Source organism: Mastigoproctus giganteus, chromosome 11 (assembly GCF_048544385.1).
Source record: "Mastigoproctus giganteus isolate SK-2022 chromosome 11, ASM4854438v1, whole genome shotgun sequence".
NCBI classification, from domain to species: domain Eukaryota; kingdom Metazoa; phylum Arthropoda; class Arachnida; order Uropygi; family Thelyphonidae; genus Mastigoproctus; species Mastigoproctus giganteus.
The window spans coordinates 155,442,514-155,463,489 of record NC_143585.1 but is presented as its reverse complement, the minus strand read 5'-3'; the positions used below and the strand labels follow the sequence as shown (position 1 = coordinate 155,463,489).

The window sequence follows — 20,976 nt, the reverse complement described above, 5'->3', positions numbered from 1 at the left end:
TACCTGAAGATTGGCATTTAAGGAATTGGTTGCAGATTTTCAAGAAATTGAAGCTGATTCTCAAAATGGAAAGTGGAATGCAATGTGCTATCATCGGCAAAACTATGGATAGGATTTCCAGTCAATGGAAGAAGGTCATTAATATACAAGAGGAAAAGAGTCGGGAATAAGAACTGAACCTTGGGGGACACTGTCATTAGTGCTGAAGTTAGAAGACAGAGAGCCATCTATCATCACCCTTAGTGAGCAGTCAGAGAGAAAACTGGATAACCAATTACTAAAAACAGTTGGCAGACCATAAGATGGAAGCTTGTTTAGAAGACCTTTATGCCAAACACGATCAAAAGCCTTTGAGATGTCAAGAGCAACTACTTGTGTTTCACCAAACCTTTCCATTGAATTAGTCCATAAATGGGTAACATAAGCCAGAATATCACCAGTGGATCGACACTGATGGAATCCATACTGGCGATCGTTTATCAGACGGAAGGTTTCTAAGTAGTTTAAGAGTTGGTGGTTAATTGATTTCTCCATTACTTTTAGCATTAGCATTAGCATTAGTAGAGGCATTTGATGCAAAAAAAGCAAGCTTATGCACATAAGCCAAAAAAAAAAAAAAAAAAAAAAAAAAAAAAACCACTTCCACTTCACCCCTCTGTTCGTTCAAAATACCTGTCCAGCTGAGCCTTAAACTTATTTAGGCTATCAACTTCCACGGCAGGGGATGGAAGTCTGTTCCACCAACCAACCACCCCCTGGCTAAAAGCAAATTTCCGCACGTCTATCCTACATCTGTCTTTCCTCAATTTGAATTTATGCCGTCTCAGGTGATTATTCTGAGCGAGAGGAAGCATCCCATCAGCACTGAGCATGCTCAAACCATTCAATGCTTTATACACCTCTATCAGATCACCTCGCTGGTGCCTAGTCTCCAGACACTGTAACTTGCAAAACTTAAGCCTTTCTTCGTAAGAGCACCCCTTTGTTCCATTCACTAATCTTGTTGCCCTTCTTTGTACTCATTCCAGCAGCACTACATTGAAAGAGTAGAAGTAATTGCAATGGGACGATAATTGGATGGGAGGGATTTGTCACCCTTTCTAGGAACTGGCTGGATATGAGCAAATTTCCAAGCAGAAGGAAAAACACCTTTGGAATAAGAAAGTGAAAAAAGGCGGCAAAGAATAGGTGTAAGTTCAGGAGCACAGGTTTTGAGAACAACTGGAGAAATACCATCAAGACCTGGAGCTTTCTTACCATCAAGATTCATCAAAATCCTTCTGATATCCTTTTGATGGAAGACCACAGGAGGCATTGAATGGAGCGTGTTGGGAATGGTGGGAGGTGTTTTACCAAGATCATTAATACATGAGCTGGAAGAAAAATTGGATGCTAGCAGGTCAGCTTTATCCTTGGCTGAAGTGACAACAGAACCATCTGGTTTGGACAGAGGTGGGAGCAGAGATGGGCAAAAGTTGTGGCCAATAGCTTTAGCAAGAGACCAGAATGCTCGGCTACCATTAGGGCAAGAAGCAAGTTTTCTACTCTTAGCCTGTTCAAACTCTAGTTTGGACTGATTAATAACTGCTTTACAATTGTTGTGAGCTTTGGTGTAGCAGAAAATGAAACTGAGCAATCAGAAACAAGCCAATTATGATATGCAACATTCTTCTCTTGAACAGCCTTAGCACATTTATTGGAAAACCAAGGTTTAGATAAAGGAGGGGGTTTTAAACTGGAGTGTGGGATAAAGGATTCCATTCCTGCAAGAATAATTTCACTGACACGATCTGAGCAAACGTTGACATTAGAAGTTTTGAAACAGTAATCCGACCAAGGAAAAGAAGAAAAGAAGTCTCGCAGGTCATCCCATTTTGCATTCTTGAAATGCCAAACAACATGAGGTTGGGAATAGCCATGAGATAAAGGTTCCATTGGGAAAGAGACAATCACCAAGTTGTGATCTGAAGTGCCTAAAGGACCTCTCACTATGACTGTGTACTTAGAAGGGTTGTTTGTGAGAAAAAGATCAAGCGTATTGGCTGTATGATTAGGATTGTCTGGTATTCTTGTAGGTAAATGAATAATCTGTGCAATGTCATTAGTAATTGCAAAAGCCTCAGCATCTCGACCTGCTGGGTCATTTGACTAGAAAACGGAAGCCAGCTGGAGTTGTGAACATTAAAATCACCAAGGAAAATTACCTCACTGTTAGGAAAGTTGGACTGGAGAAAGTCAAGTTGCAAAGAGAGGAAGTAAAAGAGCTCCAAGTGATTAGTGGAGTTGGGAGAATGGCAGAGACAACAGAGAAGATCAAAGAGAGGAGATTCCAAATTGTCAAGTCTCAGACAGGGAATATCAGAATGTACACATGCACAAGTACCACCTTTGAGGCGAAAGGAATTATACAGCGAATAATTTCGGCATCTGAGATGAGCAGTAGTTGAATCAACCGATAACTGAGATTCTTTCAGAAAAAGTACATGGGGGTTTGGAGACTGCAAGTGGAAATGGACATCGCTGAGATTAGAATTGAGACCACGTATATTTGTGAAATGATTTAGGAAGTGCTTGGGCGGTTTAGATCTTTTCGCAGATAAGCTTGCTCTATTAGTTTGACAATTCATGGTGTATTGAATATAAGAAAAAGTGGGTGGGACATGCTGTATGAAGTAATGAAATTTTTGAATATGGTGTACATGTGGTAAGAATATACCCAGATCCATGATATAACGTGGCCTCAACAATGCTCCCCCGCATACACACTACTCGGACTCCCTCCATTCAGTATCTGACAGAGTAGAGGTAGCAAGATTATACATTAGCTGATCCGGAAGCCTCCTAGAGAGTTACCAATAGGTTCGGTCCGGTGTACTAACTAGCGGCCGGCCTGCAAACACCGTTTTAGAGCTGTACCCTCAAAATGTAAGGAATATTGGATCTCACACAACGTTCATCATAACCTCAAAAGTCATCAGTCATACTGCATGATGGAAGAGATAGGAAAGTTGACCGGAACTTAGCTCTAGAGACTAAACACAGGTTCTACCACTTCAAGCCTCCAATAAGCAAAGTGGTGGTATTTCACTGGTTGATGAGAGGCATCTACCACCTAGTACTGCCTGGTAACATAGTGGGGCGGTGTTCCTCCATGTGGTGTGGGCGCCACACCTCAACCCCTGCTTACGTTGGTTCACACCTGGGTGGTCACCCACCGTGTGCTGGTGCATGGAGGTTATACCCAGGATTACTAACAGTCCCACCATTGTGAAGGTGCAAGCAGAGGATTTGGCTGTCACAGACTGTCCAGACTTAGCCAAAATTGGGTCCACTTGATTTGAGTGTCACCCGAATATCAGTTCCATCAGCGTTTTAGACTCCCAGGTAGCAAATCTGAGAGCACACCAGCTTGTCTGGCATATCTGAGAGAATGTCTGTGACAACCTCACGGACCTTGATAGCTTAAATAAATAGAGAACTAGACAAACCTTTGAAGGTAATGGATATTACAGCAAAAGGTTTGTCTAGTACTTCCTTAAATTTATGGGTGAAATGGGAACTGCCTTTTTTTCTTTTTATTTTTGGCTGATAGTGTATAAGTTTGCTTTCTTGCATCATATGCCCCTACTAATAGTAATGCTAATGCTAATTTCAGAAAACGTTTTGCTGCATGTAAAAAACTGCTGTACAAACGGAGCAGTGTGACATTAAGGGAAAGTTGCTGCTATGGATAAAGGGATGGTTCAGCCGAAGAGAACAGTGATTTTCCATGGTACCGCTCTTCTTAGACTAATGTTATTAGCGGATTCTCCCTCCCCTGAGTTCAGTGCTAGGTCCAGTGTTGTTTTCTTTATTTGTTAATGATATTGATGAAGCTATATCAGGCTAAATGTCTAAGTCTGATGTGAAAACTGGCAAGTCAGGACCGAGTAGTGATATTTTGTGCCTGTGTGAAAAAAAAAAGATTGGCACCCCCACTGAATATCGAATTCTTCAAAAAAATTTGTATACGTTCTTCATGTTCTTCCTTACACACATTTGTGTGTAAGCAAGAACACAAAAAGTACATTTTTATTACAAATGCATATATTCAAATTATTTATTAAATTCTTGAAAATGAACATCATATAAATATTACTAACAATAAAAAAAAAAATAAAAAAAACAGCAGAATAAATTTAACATAATAGAAAATTTTACAAAAATTGTAGTTATCTGGTTTTGTAGAAGCAAACATTCTTATTATTTTTTCTACATCAATTTTATTTAATATTTTGTGTGCACTAAATCTAGATGTCTAGGTCTTGCCTACCACAATCATGCTTGGTGCCTGTGTACAGTGCATACACCACACATATCTTGGACATGCCATTGGTATGGTTGTTAATGGCAGTGATCATGGTGTGCTACTGCAGTAAGTTAGAGAAGAATTAGGTATGAGCTGAGAAGTGGCAATCAAAGTTTAACTTTGACAAATGAAAAAGATTTTTTTCAAAGTACCAACTATGTGGTACCATGCTGAAGATAGTGGAGAATAAAAAGATCTAGGGTAATTGTATAATCAAATATGAAGTTCTGTACAAACAGGCTGCCAGGAGAGCCCATGGGCAACAGCAGAGTTGTTTTGCCAGTAGCAATAAGGAGGTGATTATCCTGTTGTAAAAGGCAGTAGTTAGGCCACACATTGAGCATTTCATGTAGATGTGAAAGTCTCATTTTCAGAAGTTAGTGGATATGCTGGAGTGAGTGCAGACCAGATTAACAAGGTTACTGAGGAGAATTAAAGGATGCTCTTACCAGGTTAAAGGCTTAAAGTTCTGTAAACTGCAGTGTCTGGAGGAGATATTATTGAGCACCCTTAAATTCAAATTGAGGAAGGATGGTTGCAGGATTGTTTGAATAAACTACATCAAACATTCAAATTACCTACTTCTGAAACTGGTGTTGCAGAAGTAGGTAATTTGAATAAATCCAAGGGAGAACTAGACAAATAGGCAAAATGTTAGAAGGATCGACAGGTGTATGTGGTGTGTTTTTTTTTTAATTTCTTTTTTTTTTGCTGATGTTGTATAAACTTACTTTCTTGTCAAATTTGCCACTACTAATGTTAATACTAATACACAAGCTTAAATAAATTTCAGGCTGAACTAGACAAACATTTGGAGTGACCAGATGGGCGAAATGGGAAGGGTTTTTTTTTGGCTGAGGCTGTATAAGCATGCTTCCTTGCATCTTATGCCTCAACTAATGCTAAAGTACAAGCCTTAATATAATTAATTTATAATTTATAATTTTTAAATATAATAATTTAATAGCACAAGCCTCATGCTCCCATGCACCATATGGCCATTACTAATACTAATACTACTGAAGATAAAACTAACAAATGTATTTAATCTCATGAAAAATTTTTGAATGCAGAAATTTTTCATGAGATGAAATATATACTTCAAGAAATCATTAGTGCCTAGTGCAGTGGTGGCAAACCTTTTTAATGGTGCATGCTGAAATTGGATAATTGTTTTTAAAAAACTACCCTCGCGTGCTGCTCAGAATTTTGCAAAGTACAATAGAATGTTGATTATCTGAACCATCATTTATCTGAACTACATCCTCCCCCCAAAATACAGTACCTACTTTTAGTGCACTGGTTGTCATGCTAAAATATTACTCCGGCCACTTAATGCGTTTAAAGGCCCACTTACACAGAGGCCTTCACTGTTCTAGAAACTGCAATGGCATGGTGTGAATAACAGTCTGGGGCCGTGTTAAAGCTATAGCCTAACCAGCCATTGCCAGGGGCTTCATGTTCATTGTACATATATTATTATTATTAGCCATAAGGTGCAAGAAAGCCTAAAGCTTATGCTGCACCAGCCAAAAAAAAAAATTTTAAATTACCCCGAGAGAGAAGGGAAGGGAATCACCAAAAAAGAGAAGAATAGCGATATCCATCTAAGGACCCTGGGTGTGCCAAGACCATACTCACTAGATGTGAGCCCCCTTGGGTTAAATATATCTAAAGTAGTGATAAAATTTCTAATAATAATAATAAACCAAGAAAAATTCAATACAAAAGCATTCTTAAACTTGTTAAATATTTAAATTTTATTCTTATACATTTTTATTACAATAAATAAGTCAAAAGTTTCTATTAAAATTGTTTTTATTATTACTTGATTTTTCAAGTTGAAAAACAAAACATTTTTGACCTCTTAGTTTACATTTTTATCAATCAATTATTATTCACAATATAAGTATAAAAACCTATGTCATATTTGTATTTATATGTATAAGTGTATATACATATTCATATATATGTATGTATATATATATATATATACATAAGCTGTCAGCTGCCCAGCTCACTCCTGTGCATCAGGCAAAACAGAGGCAATCTCCAAGGCAGAATGTGCTGGTCCCAAAGGAACTAGTTATTGTTGGTGATAAATAGTTATCACCAATAATAACTAGTTCCTTTGGAGACATTCCTTGTCTCCCTGACTCTATCGTCAGGGAGACAAGGAATGTACTTGTTTTTAGTTTTTAGGAACATTAGCAACTAAGGCCATATTGCTCCGGGGATATGTGGTGGTCATTCCCTGACCTTTCCGCATCCTCCGTATTTGGTGGCTCACGGGCTCGAACCCCGGTCTAATCAAGAAGCATGTGCTATGCACTGCTGCACCTGCCCACCTGAATACACTATGCAAGAAAGATAGGTGGAACAGGACCAGGCTATGTCTGCCAGGGGCAAAAGTTGATGACACCATAGAGCAGATATCATCTTTTAAGGGGCCAAAAGCTGATGTTGTTGTTGTTGTACATATTGGAACTATATGTTGAAAAAAAGTTGCGAGTTAGGGTTAAATGTGAAAGTGTCTGCAATTCTGCCCAGACATGATAGGAGGGAGTAAATGATGAGAGCCTTATCAATCAATTCAGCCCTGCAGAGACTGTGCAAGGCTCAAAAAGTAGAATTTTTTTTGGCCTTTCACAGATTTCCAGGACTGCTGCGAGTCATAGTGGAACAAGTAAATACATGGGCTCATCAGCCTTCACAGATTTCCAGGACTGCTGCGAGTCATAGTGGAACAAGTAAATGCATGGGCTCATCGTCATCAGCCATTTTCAATCCACTGCAGGATGAAGGCCTCTCCAGCAACTTTCTAGTTTTTTCAAAAAAGTTTATTTTTTTGTGCAATGGCCATCCATTTACTACTCATAAACTCATGAATTTCATCTGACCATCTCCGCTGTTGTCTTCTTGGTTTTCTGCTAGCTTCTCTTGGGTACCACTCTGTTATTCTCTTAGTCCATCTGTCATTATGTCTTCGAGTGCCTTGCCCAAAACCATTTTAGTTCTTTTGTTTTGATAACAATGTCCTTTACTTGAGTTTGCTACCTAATCCATGTGTTTCTCTTCTTATCTAACAGTCTGATTCCCAATATAATTCATTCCATTCTTCGCTGTGTAGTTCTCAGCTTCTCTTCCATTCTTTTGGTGAGTGCCCATGTTTCACTTCCATAGGTCATGGTGGGTAGTATGCGTTGCTTGATTATTTTAAGTTTCAGACAAATTGGGATATTGTTCCTCAGTATGTGACCATATTTCCTGAATGCTATCCATTCAAAATTTATTCTACATGGGCATTTATTCTAAATACATGGGCTGTGTTAGGGTAACTAAGAGTAGGAATAGGTGCATGTATAATTGCATGTACTCAAATGCCAGGAGTATAGTTAATAAATTTGATGAGCTTGACATGCTAGTCAAGACATCAAAGGCAGATATTGTTGGGATATCAGAAACGTGGGGTCACACAGACATAAGCAGTGCAGAATTGGAATTTGGGGAATACAATGTGTACAGAAAGGATAGACAGGACAGGAAGGGAGGAAGGGTTATGCTGTTAGTTAAGAAACACATAAAATCTAAGGAAGTGCATCTAATTGATTTTGGTGGACAATGCAGTACTGAGTCTGTTTGGTGTGAAATAAGCACTGGGAAAGGAAAAATGACAGTAGGGTGTGTGTGTGTGTGTGTGTGTGTGTGTGTGTGTGTGTGTGTGTGTGTGTGTGTGTGTGTGTGTGTGTGTGTGTGTGTGTGTGTGTGTGTGTGTGTGTGTGTGCAGGCAAAACTGACAAACATTTGGAGTGAGTGGATGGGTGAAATTAGGGTGTTTTTTTTGGCTGATACTATATAAGCTTGCTTTCTTGCATCATGTGCCTATGCTAATTCTAGGCATAATGAATCTGATGAGTATAATGAGAAACTGTACAGAGAAATAGAGTGGGCCAGTACATCAGAATGTCTTATAATGGGGAATTTTAACTTTCTAGATACTGACTGGAACTTGTGGATTGGTCACTTGCACACTAGCAAGACTTTTATGGATTTATTGGATGACTGTTTTCTACAGCAACATGTTCGAGAGGCAACCAGAAGCAGTAATATTCTTGATCTGATTATCAGCAGTGATTATTCATGCATTAAGAATTTGCAGTTAAAGGAACCACTGGTTGAAAGTGATCACATTGACAAATGCAAAGTACTGCATATGGCTAGCAATAACTGAAGAGAAACGTACCTACCGTGTGGTGCTACACTTAGGGAAGTGGAAAGTGAAAAAGACTTGGGGGTAATTGTGCAGTCAAATATGAAGTTTGCTAAGCAGTGCAGATGGGCTTCCAGGGCAAGTCATGGAGTCTTGTCAATGATATATAGGAATTTTGCTAGCAGGGACAGGGAGGTGATTATCCCATTATACAAGGCAATGGTCAGGCCAACCTTGAGTACTGTGTACAAGTCTGAAGGAAGGATGTCTCATTTTAGGAAGGATGTAGAGTTGTTAGAACAAGTACAAAGAAGGGCAACAAGATCGGTGAGGGGAACAAAGGGGTGCTCTTACCAAGAAAGGCTTAAGTTCTGCATATTGCAGCACCTGGAGAATAGGCGCCTCCGTAGCCAGGTGGGAAGGAGCAGCAGTGCGTAGCACATGTTTCTTGATTAGACCGGGGTTCGAGCCCATCACCACCAAATATGGAGGATGCGGAAAGGTCAGGAAATGACCACCGCATATCCCGGAGCAATATGGCCTTAGTTGCTAATGCTCCTAAAAACCAAACAACAACAACAACAACCTGGAGAATAGGCACCTTCGAGGTGATCTGACTGAGGTGTATAAGGTTGAATGGGTTGAGCAAGCTGAATGCTGATGGGATTTTTCCTCTTGCTCAGACAAAGAACCTGAGGGGGCACAGTTTCAAATTGAGGAAAGATAGTTGTAGAATAGATGTGCGGAAATCTGCCTTTAGCCAGCGGAGAGTTGATTGGTGGAACAAGCTTCCATCTTCTGTTATGGAAGCTAATATCCTAAATAAATTTAAGGCTGAGCTGGACAGGCATTTGGAACAAATGGGGGGGTGAAAGGGGAGGTTTTTTTTTTTTTTTTAGCTGATGCTGCATAAGCTTGCTTTCTTGCATCCTATGCCTCTACTAATGTGAATGCTAATATATATTAAAGTGGCCTCAAATTTAAATATGGTCAGGGGCTATTTCATCCATAATCCGGCCCTGACAGTCTGAATGCAGTTCTACGGAGATACTGCTATTAAAGAGGATGAGAAATTTCGCTGAAAAAAAAAAATACAATCTCGCATGGTTAAAGAAGAATTCAAGATTACATATTTTAAAAAATAAACCTTCCCAAGATTCATTATACTGTTATTTGTGTGCAATTACTTGTATTTGTTTATTTTTGTTTATGTAAAAAAAAAGTGTTTTATTGTTGAAACCATGTAAAATAATTAGGTAAGTTCCAAATATATATAATATACACTGTTTCTTCAAAACGTTTTGGTTATTATTTACAAACCATTTCCTAAATCAATTATTTATTATAATACAGGTAGTCCTCGATGGAATCAGGCGCAAATGGAATCGGCGCAAATGGAACCCTTTATATAATGGAGTCAATCAGAAATCACAGGGTTAGGTTCCGGGCACCACAAATTTTACATACCACTTTGCATCGATTGTTTTATTTTATTAGTATTCTTCACAGTTGTAGCAATAGTCAATGCAGGCATATTCATTGCCCTACACACATTAGGGCGGCTTTCATCAGATTCTATCGTCCAAATATTCACTAGGATTCAATTAACTACTTTTATCAGACATGGCATGTCTTTATTCTATTAAATTAAAAACTTTATAACACGACTGGAAAAAACTGCACACAGCTATCACTATTATTATTATTTTATTTATTAATAGCACAATTAATAAAAAAATGTTAGCGTAATAAATTTCCAACACATGTAAATAGCTTAAAAAACAACCAGCTGAATGCTTCACTGCATAGACCTTTACTACCTGCATCCACGAGTGGTTACTTTGAGGGGGGGAATCATTCTCATCTCTGATATGAATGCGCTAATTGCTGATTGGCTCAGATTGTCCTAAATCACGTGAACAGTGCATGATACACGGCATAGTATGATGCCGATAAATTCTGTCTGATGATTTTAAACTTTCCATTTATAAAAAAAATTGCAAAAATAAATAAATAAAAATGGCATTGTGATTAGTGATCGACGCTATTGCGAATCAGCGCAAAAAGAGGGCTACCTGTACTTCATATTTCAAAATACAGTAGGAATAACCTTGCATACAATAATCGTAGGCCCCATTACACTTTTTATAAACTGGATATTCTCATGTATGTTTTATTATCGAACTATTTGATTAAAATCTACCCCGGGGGCTCACATCTGGTGAGTATGGGCTTGGCAAACCCAGGGTCCTGAGCTGGATATCATCATTCTTCTCTTTCTTGGTGATGCCTCCTACTTTCTTTCTCTCTCTCTCTCTCTCTCTCTCTCTCTCTCAGGAATTTGGGAATTTGGTAACTCGGGAATTTTTTTTTTTTTTTGGCTGGTGCAGCATAAGCCTCAGGCTTCCTTGTACCATATGGCTAATAATAATAATAATAATAATAATAATAATAATAACTGAACCAACCTTGGTCCCTATTAGTTCAGATAATCGATGTTCTACTATATTGTTATTTTTCTCATACACATTTTACTTGACAAAACCATAACCAAAAAAAGAATGAAATAAAAGGTATTATTTCAAAGATGCTTAAATAAAGGTATTAAAATAAAATCATTAATAACAAAAATGTAACTTTTAGCTTACAGAACAAATTTAATATAAAATGATAAACCTCTCTTATATTAAGAATATAAAACATCGGTGAGACTTCTGTTGCTGCACCACTGATGACAGATACTTTACATCAGGATTACATTTTGTAACTTTTAAAGCTATGCATGCAGCATTAGTTTCATCCATAAGACTACTCCTATGACTAGACTTACAAAGTTCAACACTGAGAATGACTCACAAGAATATGTTGATGAGAAAATTGTTAGTAATGCTTACTAGATTTTTTAAACAGACAAAAGTTTCAGGAATGGAACTTCTAACTTTTAATACCTCATTTTCTGCAGATTTATTTGCTAATCCGATCACTAGTCATTCCCTTTCAATATTTTCTAAATCAGCTTTTAGGTCGATAAATTTTTCCCACTAAATTGCACTGCTCTGGAAATCAATCAACTGCATCTCAAAATCATCCAGGTCAATCCAGTGAAACATTTTCAGGTTCAGTTCAGCTAGTTTTACACTGTCTGCAAACTTAATGAATTTTGCACTTTCTTCCAATTCTCTGAACTCAACAAACCTTAAAGAAAACTGTCCAATAGTTGATTCAATTTTTTTGGGATGCTCTGAATTCTGCGTGCCCAAAAAATCTGTATAAGTGCCATAGGTTAGGCAGCCTTGGCCTAGTGTATACTAATCAGAACTTCAGGCTGATAATTTTTCTTACAATTTCCACAGTGCACAGTTATGCTAATCTAGATGCCATACTAATCTAATCTAAGATTTCATTAACCTCGACAGCGTTCAACAACAGAATTGTTATTCAAACTGTCAAAGTTAAAATGGAATCACAGAATTAGTAAAATAAAGAAAGTGTACCATTGATTAAGTATCCTCCACTATATAAGATAAGCTACGAGTATAATCTTTCTTCCAACAAGATTTAAACCCAGACTTTTCCGAGGGTGTGAAAAGTGGCAAAAAACTATCATGGTACATATTATTTGAACTCTTTTACAAACACAAGATAATAAATTTAACTTTTAAAGTTACTAGGCAAAGTGCCATTTCCATAGCTTATATTGAAATGTTATTTGAAGGATATTTGAAATAACTTGAAAAATGTATTCCTCAGGGCCAGGGTATGTCTGCCAGGGGCAAAGGTTGATACGTTGTAGAGCAAATATCATATTTTAAGGGCACAAAAGGTGATATAGTTGTACACGTTGGCACTAATGATATTAAGAATAGGAGACTGGCAGAATTACTTAACAAGTACAGGTCACTGTTGAACAAAAGCCGAGAATTAGGGTTGAAATTGAAAGTGTCTGCAATTCTGCCCAGACACGATAGGAGGGAGTATATGATGAGAGCCTTGTCGATCAATTCGGCCCTGGAAAGATTGTGCAAGGCTCAAGGGGTAGAATTTTTTTTAGCCAGGAGAGATTGCTTCTACAGGGATGGGATACACTTAAATAGAAAGGGTGCAAGAATATTTGCTGATGCTATCGAGGCAGTGTTAGGCGGGTCGGAAAACTGCTAGCTTGGAGGGGAGACAAAGACCAATAGATTGACAGTAGCCACTGGCAGAGGTGAAAGAGATTCTTGCACTGCTTCTATTAGAATGAGCAGAAGCCTGAAAAACAAGATGCATGATATTTCAGAGACTGCTGGAAGCCATTGCGGTACAAGTAAACACATGGGTTGTGTTAGGGTAGCTAAGAATAGAAACAGGTGCAGGTATACTTGCGTGTACACCAATGCTAGGAGTTTAGTAAATAAATTTGATGAATTTGAGGTATTGCTCAAAACATCAAAGGCAGATATTGTTGGGATATCAGAGATGTGGTGTCACACAGATATAAGGGATGCAGAACTGGAATTTGGGGAGTACAACGTCTACAGAAAGGATAGACAGGATAGGAAGGGGGGAGGGGTTATGCTATTAGTTAAGAAACACATAAAAACCAAGGAAGTGAAGCCAGTCGACATCGCTGGACAGTGCAGTGTTGAGTCAGTTTGGTGTGACATAAGCATTGGGAGATCAAAATTGAGAGTAGGAGTGTGTTATAGGCCTAATGACTCTGATGAGTATAATAAGAAACTGTACAGGGAAATAGAGTGGGCCAGTGTATCAGAGAGTCTTATAATGGGAGATTTTAATTTCCCAGATATTGACTGGAATTTGGGGGCTGGTCACTCACACATTAGCAGGGCTTTTGTGGATTTATTGGATGATTGTTTTCTACATCAGCATGTTCAGGAGGCAACTAGAGGGAGGAATACTCTTGATTTGATTATCAGCAGTGATTCTTCATGCATTAAGAATCTGCAGATAAATGAACCACTAGGTGGCAGTGATCACAGTGTGCTGAAGTGGGATTTACTCAAAGAGGTAACTACCATTAGGGGCAAAGGGAAGGGTTATTGCTTCCGTAAAGGCGACTACGATGGACTGAGACAGTATTTAAATTCTATACAGTGGGACCAACTGATGATGTTACCAACAGCAAATTCAAAATGGGAAGCATTCAAAGAACTTATCTTGGAAGCTACTAGGCTTTACATACCAACTAAGAAATATTGTTCAAGGTTTAGGCCAAAATGGATGTCAGATGAACTAATGAGGCATATGGCAGAGAAGAAAAATGCATGGGATACTTACAAATTAACACATGACACAGAAGCCTATGATAGATACAAGTTGATATGCAACCAAGTTACAAAGGAGGTTAGGCAGGCGAAGGCAGATTACGAAAATCCTTGGCAAGGGATGCAAAGAAAAACAGCAAAGAGTTCTTTACTTATGTAAACTCTAGAAGGAAGGGGATGAATCAGATTGGTCCACTTGATATTGATGGGTCAACTGTTGATGATCCTACTCAGGTAGCTAACAAACTAAATGAATATTTTGTATCGACATTCACACATGAGGAGTTATTCAGTGAGGGGAATGCCAGAGGTGTATTCAACTCTAGCAGTAAGCTACTGCTAGAGTTGAATCTTGAAATAACTGGGAGTAAAGTGGAGGAGAAACTGTTGAAGATAAACACAAGAAAGGCACCCGGGGTGGATGGGATCTATCCAGTTATATTAAAGGAGGCAGCAAAGGAAGTAAGCAAACCCTTAGCCATAATTATGAGAGCTTCCTTGGACTCAGGGGAGGTACCCATAGACTGGAGATGTGCAAATGTGACCCCAATTCACAAAGGAGGATCAAAGGCTGACACAATTATAGACCTGTGAGCTTACCTTCTGTTCCAGGAAAATTAATGGAGGCACTGGTTAAAGAAGCACTGCAGGATCATTTAGACAAGACTTCAGTTATAGCTCGGACACAGCATGGTTTTGTTAAGGGGAAGTCTTGCCTGACCAATTTGATTGGGTACTATGATGCAGTCACAAAAGAACTGGATGCAGGGAAAAATAGCCTTGATATTATATACTTGGATCTTAGAAAGGCTTTTGATACTGTTGCACATGGAAGACTGCTACACAAATTGGAGCAGTGTGACATTGGAGGCAAGTTGCTGCTATGGATAAAGGGGTGGTTGAGGGGGAGAAGACAGAGAGTGGTAATCAATGGACACTGCTCATCGTTGACTAATGTTATTAGTTGAGTCCCTCAGGGCTCAGTGTTGGGTCCATTATTGTTTTCTGTATTTATAAATGATATTGATGATGGTATATCAAGCTTAATGTCCAAATTTGCAGATGATACAAAGGTTGGCAGGGTTGTCAAGGACACTACTGACACTATGCTGCTGCAACAGGATCTGGAAAGGTTGAGCAGATGGACTGAGAGGTGGCAAATGAAGTTTAACATTGACAAATGTAAAGTAGTACACATGGGAAACAGCAACCCCAAAGAAACATATCAACTCTGTGGTACTACACTGACAGTGGTAGAGAATGAAAGGGACTTGGGGGTGGTTGTGCAGGCAGATATGAAGTTCTCTGAGCAGTGCTGATGGGCTGCAAGAGTAGCTCATGGAGTATTGTCAATGATATACAGGAATTTTTCCAGCAGGGATAAGGAGGTGATTATTCCCTTGTATAAGGCAATGGTCAGGCCACACCTAGAGTACTGTATACAGGTCTGGAGGCCTCATTTCAAGAAGGATGTAGAGCTGCGGGAACGAGTACAGAGAACGGCAACAAGATTAGTGAATGGAACAATGGGGTGCTCTTACGAAGAAAGGCTTAAGTTTTGCAAATTACAGTGTCTGGAAACTAGGCACCAGCAAGGTGATCTGATAGAGGCGTATAAAGCCTTGAGTGGTTTGAGCATGCTCAATGCTGATGGGATTCTTCCTCTAGCTCAGAATAATCACCTGAGAGGGCATAAATTCAAATTGAGGAAAGACAGATGTAGGATAGACGTTCGGAAATTTGCCTTTAGCCAGCGGGTGGTTGGTTGGTGGAACAGACTTCCATCCCTTGTAGTGGAAGGTGATAGCCTAAATAAGTTTAAGGCTCAGCTGGACAGGTATTTTGAACGAACAGAGGGGTGAAGTGGAAGTGGGTTTTTTTTTTTTTTTTTGGCTGATGCTGCATAAGCTTGCTTTCTTGCATCAATTTTTTCATCCAGCAAAACAGGCAAATGGACCAAAAAATTGACCAGGGACCCACACACAAAACAGGAATACACAGAGATAAGGAAGAAAATACTAAATTACAGAAATTAAATGAGAATACCAAAATTCAAATAGGAAAACTTTATTTGCTAGTATACTCTAGCAGTAAGGAGAGAGAGAGAGAGAGAGAGAGAGACCTTAAAATTCACTTTACACCTGGAAACAACAGGCTGTAACACATATATTTACACTGCCATATTGCCATATTTACACTGCTAAATTAAATGTAATGATCTGGCGGAGTAATTTTTGACTTACAGAGCACTGGTACTTATAAATTTGTCCTACGTGGTCAAAACAGGGTGAACCTATCAGTGACCCAATTGATGGTGACTGCATAGCTATCTGTACTGCCAGATAAGTGGGTTTCAAGGAACTGTCACTTGTATCATGACAATGTCTTTACACATTTGGTGTATTCCATTCAAGTATTTTTTGAGATGCAGTTCATCACTGAGGTACCCAATCTGCCATAATCACTGGATTTATCTCCCTGTGCATTTTCTGAAGCTTAAAGTCCCCTTAAAAGGTCATAGATTTGTTAAGACTGAGGAAATTATTCAGAACATGAGAGGAACAGTAAGCAATTCCAAAAAAATAAGCCAATCAGAAGTGCACCCACAGAAGCATTGGAATCAGTGTATAAAGTGTCAAGGAGACTATTTGAAAGGAGATCTATCTGAATAGTCAATAAGCATCATCATTTTTGATTTAAATCATTTGCTAGTTCATAGTATGTGCTAATACACAACTCACCTTTTCACTTCTGTATGCATATCTAGCAATTACGGATAAATTATTGTTTCCATCTTTTCCCATAAAATACCATAAAGACAATTTACACATTGATCCTGAAGACACGTACGTTAGAGAATGCAAGTGTGCAGCTGTGGAATAATGCTCAACCTTTTTGTGATATGAAGCATAGAGGTAATGACCTAAAAAAATACATATAGTTAAAAAACAATGCTAATTATTAAAAATATCAATTCAGAGAGAGAGAGAGAGAGAGAGAGAAAGCAAATCTGTTTCCAAAGAACTCCAAATCCAATAATTTCCACTGCTTTTAAATTATTACTATAATATCAAACGGGAACAATATATAAGCTGTAAGAGGAATACAAGTCTTCATCGTTGGCTTGTGGCACATTAGGAACTTGGAGCACACAGTTGATGAAACTATGGTCCAGGTCTAATTAAAAAAATAAAAAAATACTGTTTATAAAGGTAAAAACATATATTGTTTCTTGTATGTTATTATAAGTAGCATTCAGATTCAGCTAAGCATATTTACTTTGTGTAAAAATAGTATTACTCTTGTCTACATTGGATGGGTGTCCTAGGAGTAAGGCAAGAGTGTGAAGTGCTGATACTGTAGTACAGGCATGTCAAAGTGGTCCCTCACAGGAAGCATTTTCATGTTTTGTTATGTGTCCCCCGTCCAAAAGTGTTACCAGCAGCTTCACAGGTTAACAGCATAAATCTATACAGAAATAATGATACTTAAAGAAAATACTTAGAGGGGGCTTAGAGGGGAACAGGCATTTTGTGTGTGTTATCACACACAGTCTAAAATACTGATGGATCCAATATCTATTTCAGAAGATTTAGGAGAAGTCCGGTTGGCCTGCCTCCCTAAAATCCACTCGTACACACCTTCTTGATGGTAAGCCCTGTTACGTGACTTAGGGGCAACGAACGAGCAGAGTGGTTCTCTTTGGGATGCCTGGTCAGCGTGAAGAGGAAAAGACCAAACCCTCCAGCACATGACAGCAGGACGAAACAAATGGCCCTTAGTCCACAGCGGCTTTCACTCCACCTGTTACGGAAGCGAGAGGATCAGAGTGGAAGCAGAGGGTGCTAAGAATCTCTGGATATGACGGGCTATCATGCATGGAAACAGAACTTGGTCTGTTACAATGTAAGATCGCTCATCGGTGCAGACAGGATATTAGAGCTGGAAAAGGAATTAGAAAACGTGAATTGGAATATCATCGGTTTGGCTGAACTAACCTTCATAAATGTTGACATTCATGAGACAGCATATTTTTATGCATACTTATGTGAAAATATGTAATATATTTCCATAAGTAATGCCACTGGCCTACAAGGTTTCTGATAACCATATTTTGTGACCCAATAGTTCCCTGGGAACTAGTAAGCCATAAAAAATGCTCACAGGCTGCAGAAACAAGGAACTACATAAACATTTTTTTTTTTTTTTTTTTTTGCTTTATTGACTTAAATGTTACATTAAATTATTTTCTATAATTAGCTTATAGACCTAGTCAAGCTCTGTGCTTTATTTTGAATTTAAATAGCGCGATTTGGAAAGTAAATAATACCTCACGTCCGTAGAGTAACCTGCCGCCATCGTTATATGCTACATTGTGTGCTAGCGTAAGGTTTAACGGAAAACTAGATAGCGAGTAAAGCAGTATCAATTAATCAGTAAAATTTATTAATCTTATTAAATTTCATTGTCAATTGAATTGTATTTTTTTAACTAAATAAATATAGCGACCTAGTTATTACAAATGTAAAATCATAAATTAACACATATAAGTTGACAGGGGATAAGAAAACCATATAACATAATTCAGAGATAATATTCGTTACCAAAATACATATATATAGTGTTATAACTGCATTGGGATATAGGTTTAAGGTTATATTTTGTATTGGAATTTTATTGAACTTGAAAAGAAATCATGACTGAGACCAGAACAGCAAAGCAAAAGGTTTAACTAGTGGAAGTGCTGTGGCTCAGGGGGAGAATTGAGGGGGGCATGTTGTCCTCTGAATCACAGTCTATTGAAATGCCCTGCTGTTTGATGTTTGTGGAGCAATCAGGAATGGGACATGATTTTGCCAAGGGGATTGTCTTTGTGTGTGTGCATGGTGTAAGGAGTGCAAGGAAATCAGGTGCAAACTTAGCATTGTTATGGGCTTATATGAGAGCTTGAGAGACAGGGTGGATGCCCTCGAAGGATTTAAATTGAGAGCCCATCAAGCTCTCAGTTGCCCACATCAATGCCAGAGCTTACACATGAAATCATGGAACAAATTGACAACCCCCAAGGCAGAATGCGCTGGTCCCAAAGGAACAAGTTGTTGTAGGTGACTCAATTGTCAGGGAAACAGGAAAAATATTGTGCAAAAAAGGATAGATGGAATAGGACCAGGGTATGTCTGCCGGGGGGGGGGCAAAGGTTGATGATGTTCTAGGGCAGATATCATCCTTTAAGGACGCAAAGAGTGATATTGTTGTACATGTTGGCACTAATGATATTAAGGGTAGGAGACCAGCAGAATTACTTAACAAATATAGATCACTGTTGAAAAAAAGCCATGAATTAGGGTTGAATTTGAAAGTGTCTGCAATTCTGCCCAGACACGACAGGAGGGAGTATATGATGAGAGCCTTGTCGATCAATTCGGCCCTGGAAAGATTGAGCAAGGATCAAGGGGTAGAATTTTTTTTCAGCCTGGTCTGTGCTTGTTAACAGGAGAGACTGCTTCTACAGGGATTAGCATTAGCATTAGTAGAGGCATATGATGCAAGAAAGCAAGCTTATTCAGCATCAGCCAAAAAAAAAAAAAAAAAAAACACACACAACCACTACTCCCATTTCACCCCTCCGTTCGTTCAAAATACCCGTCCAGCTGAGCCTTAAATTTGTTTAGGCTATCAACTTCAACAACAAGTGATGGAAGTCCATTCCACAAACCGACTGCCCGCTGGCTAAAGGCAAATTTCCGCACATCTATCCGACATCCGTCCTTCCTCAATTTGAATTTATGCCCTCTCGGGCGATTATTCTGAGCAAGAGGAAGAATCCCATTGAGCGTGCTCAAGCCATTCAAAGCCTTATACACCTCTATCAGATCACCTCGCCGATGCCTAGTCTCCAGGCTCTGTAATTTGCAACACTTAAGCCTTTCTTCATAAGAGCAACCATTTGTTCCATTCACTAATCTTGTTGCCCTTCTCTGTAATCGTTCCAGCAGCTCTACATCCTTCTTGAAATGAGGCCTCCAGACCTGTATACAGTACTCAAGGTGTGGCCTGGCCTTATACAATGGAATAATCACATCCCTATCCCTGCTAGAAATATTCCTGTATATTATTGACAAGACACCATGAGCTACTCTTGCAGCTTGTCTGCACTGCTCAGAGAACTTCATATCTGCCTGCACAATTACCCCCAGGTCCTTTTCATTCTCTACCACTGTCAACGTAGTACCACAGAGTTGATACGTTGATTTGGGGTTACTGTTTCCCATATGTAGTACTTTACATTTGTCAATGTTAAACTTCATTTGCCACCTCTCAGTCCATCTGCTCAACCTTTCCAGATCCTGTGGCAGCAGCATAGCATCAGTAGTGTCCTTAACAACCCTGCCAACCTTTGTATTGTCTGCAAACTTGGACATTAAGCTGGATATACCATCATCAATATCATTTATAAATACAGAAAACAACAATGGACCCAACACTGAATCCTGAAGAACTCCACTAATAACATTAGTCCACGTTGAGCAGTGTCCATTGATTACCACTCTCAGTCTTCTTCCCCTCAACCATCCCTTTATCCATAGCAGCAATTTGCCTCCAATTCCACACTACTCCAATTTCTGCAGCAGTCTTCCATGCGCAACAGTATCGAAAGCCTTTCTAAGATTCAAATATATAATATCAAAGTTATTCCCTGCATCCAGTTCTTTTGTGACTACATCCTAGTATCCAATCAAATTGGTCAGACAAGACCTGCTCTTAACAAAACCATGCTGTGTCTGAGCTATAACTGAATTCTTGTCTAGATGATCCTGCAGTGCTTCTTTAACCAGTGCCTCCATTAATTTTCCTGGAACCGAAGTTAAACTAACAGGACTATAATTACTTGTGTCAGCCTTTGATCCTCCTTTGTGATTTGGGGTCACATTTTAACATCTCCAGTCTATGGGTACCTCCCCCGAGTCCAAAGAAATTCTCATAATTATGGCTAGGGGTTTGCTTACTTCCTTTGCTGCCTCCTTTAATATAACCGGATAGATCCCATCCATCTTGTGTTTATCCTCAACAATTTCTCCTCCACTTTCCTCTCAGTTATTAGAAAATCATCTAGCTCACTGCCAATGTTTACTTCACCTCCGACATTCCCC

General features: G+C 38.9%; 1 protein-coding gene across 1 annotated transcript in view; it reads right to left on the bottom strand.

Annotated features, from left to right (window-relative positions):
- The window catches only part of LOC150078523 (MAM and LDL-receptor class A domain-containing protein 2-like), a 765,548-nt gene that overhangs the window by 245,104 nt on the left and 499,468 nt on the right, over nt 1-20,976 (bottom strand). The window contains exon 21 of the mRNA XM_090384594.1: nt 16,567-16,748. Within this exon, the coding sequence (XP_090240720.1) occupies nt 16,567-16,748 (182 nt within the window). The remainder of the gene's footprint in view (nt 1-16,566; nt 16,749-20,976) is intronic.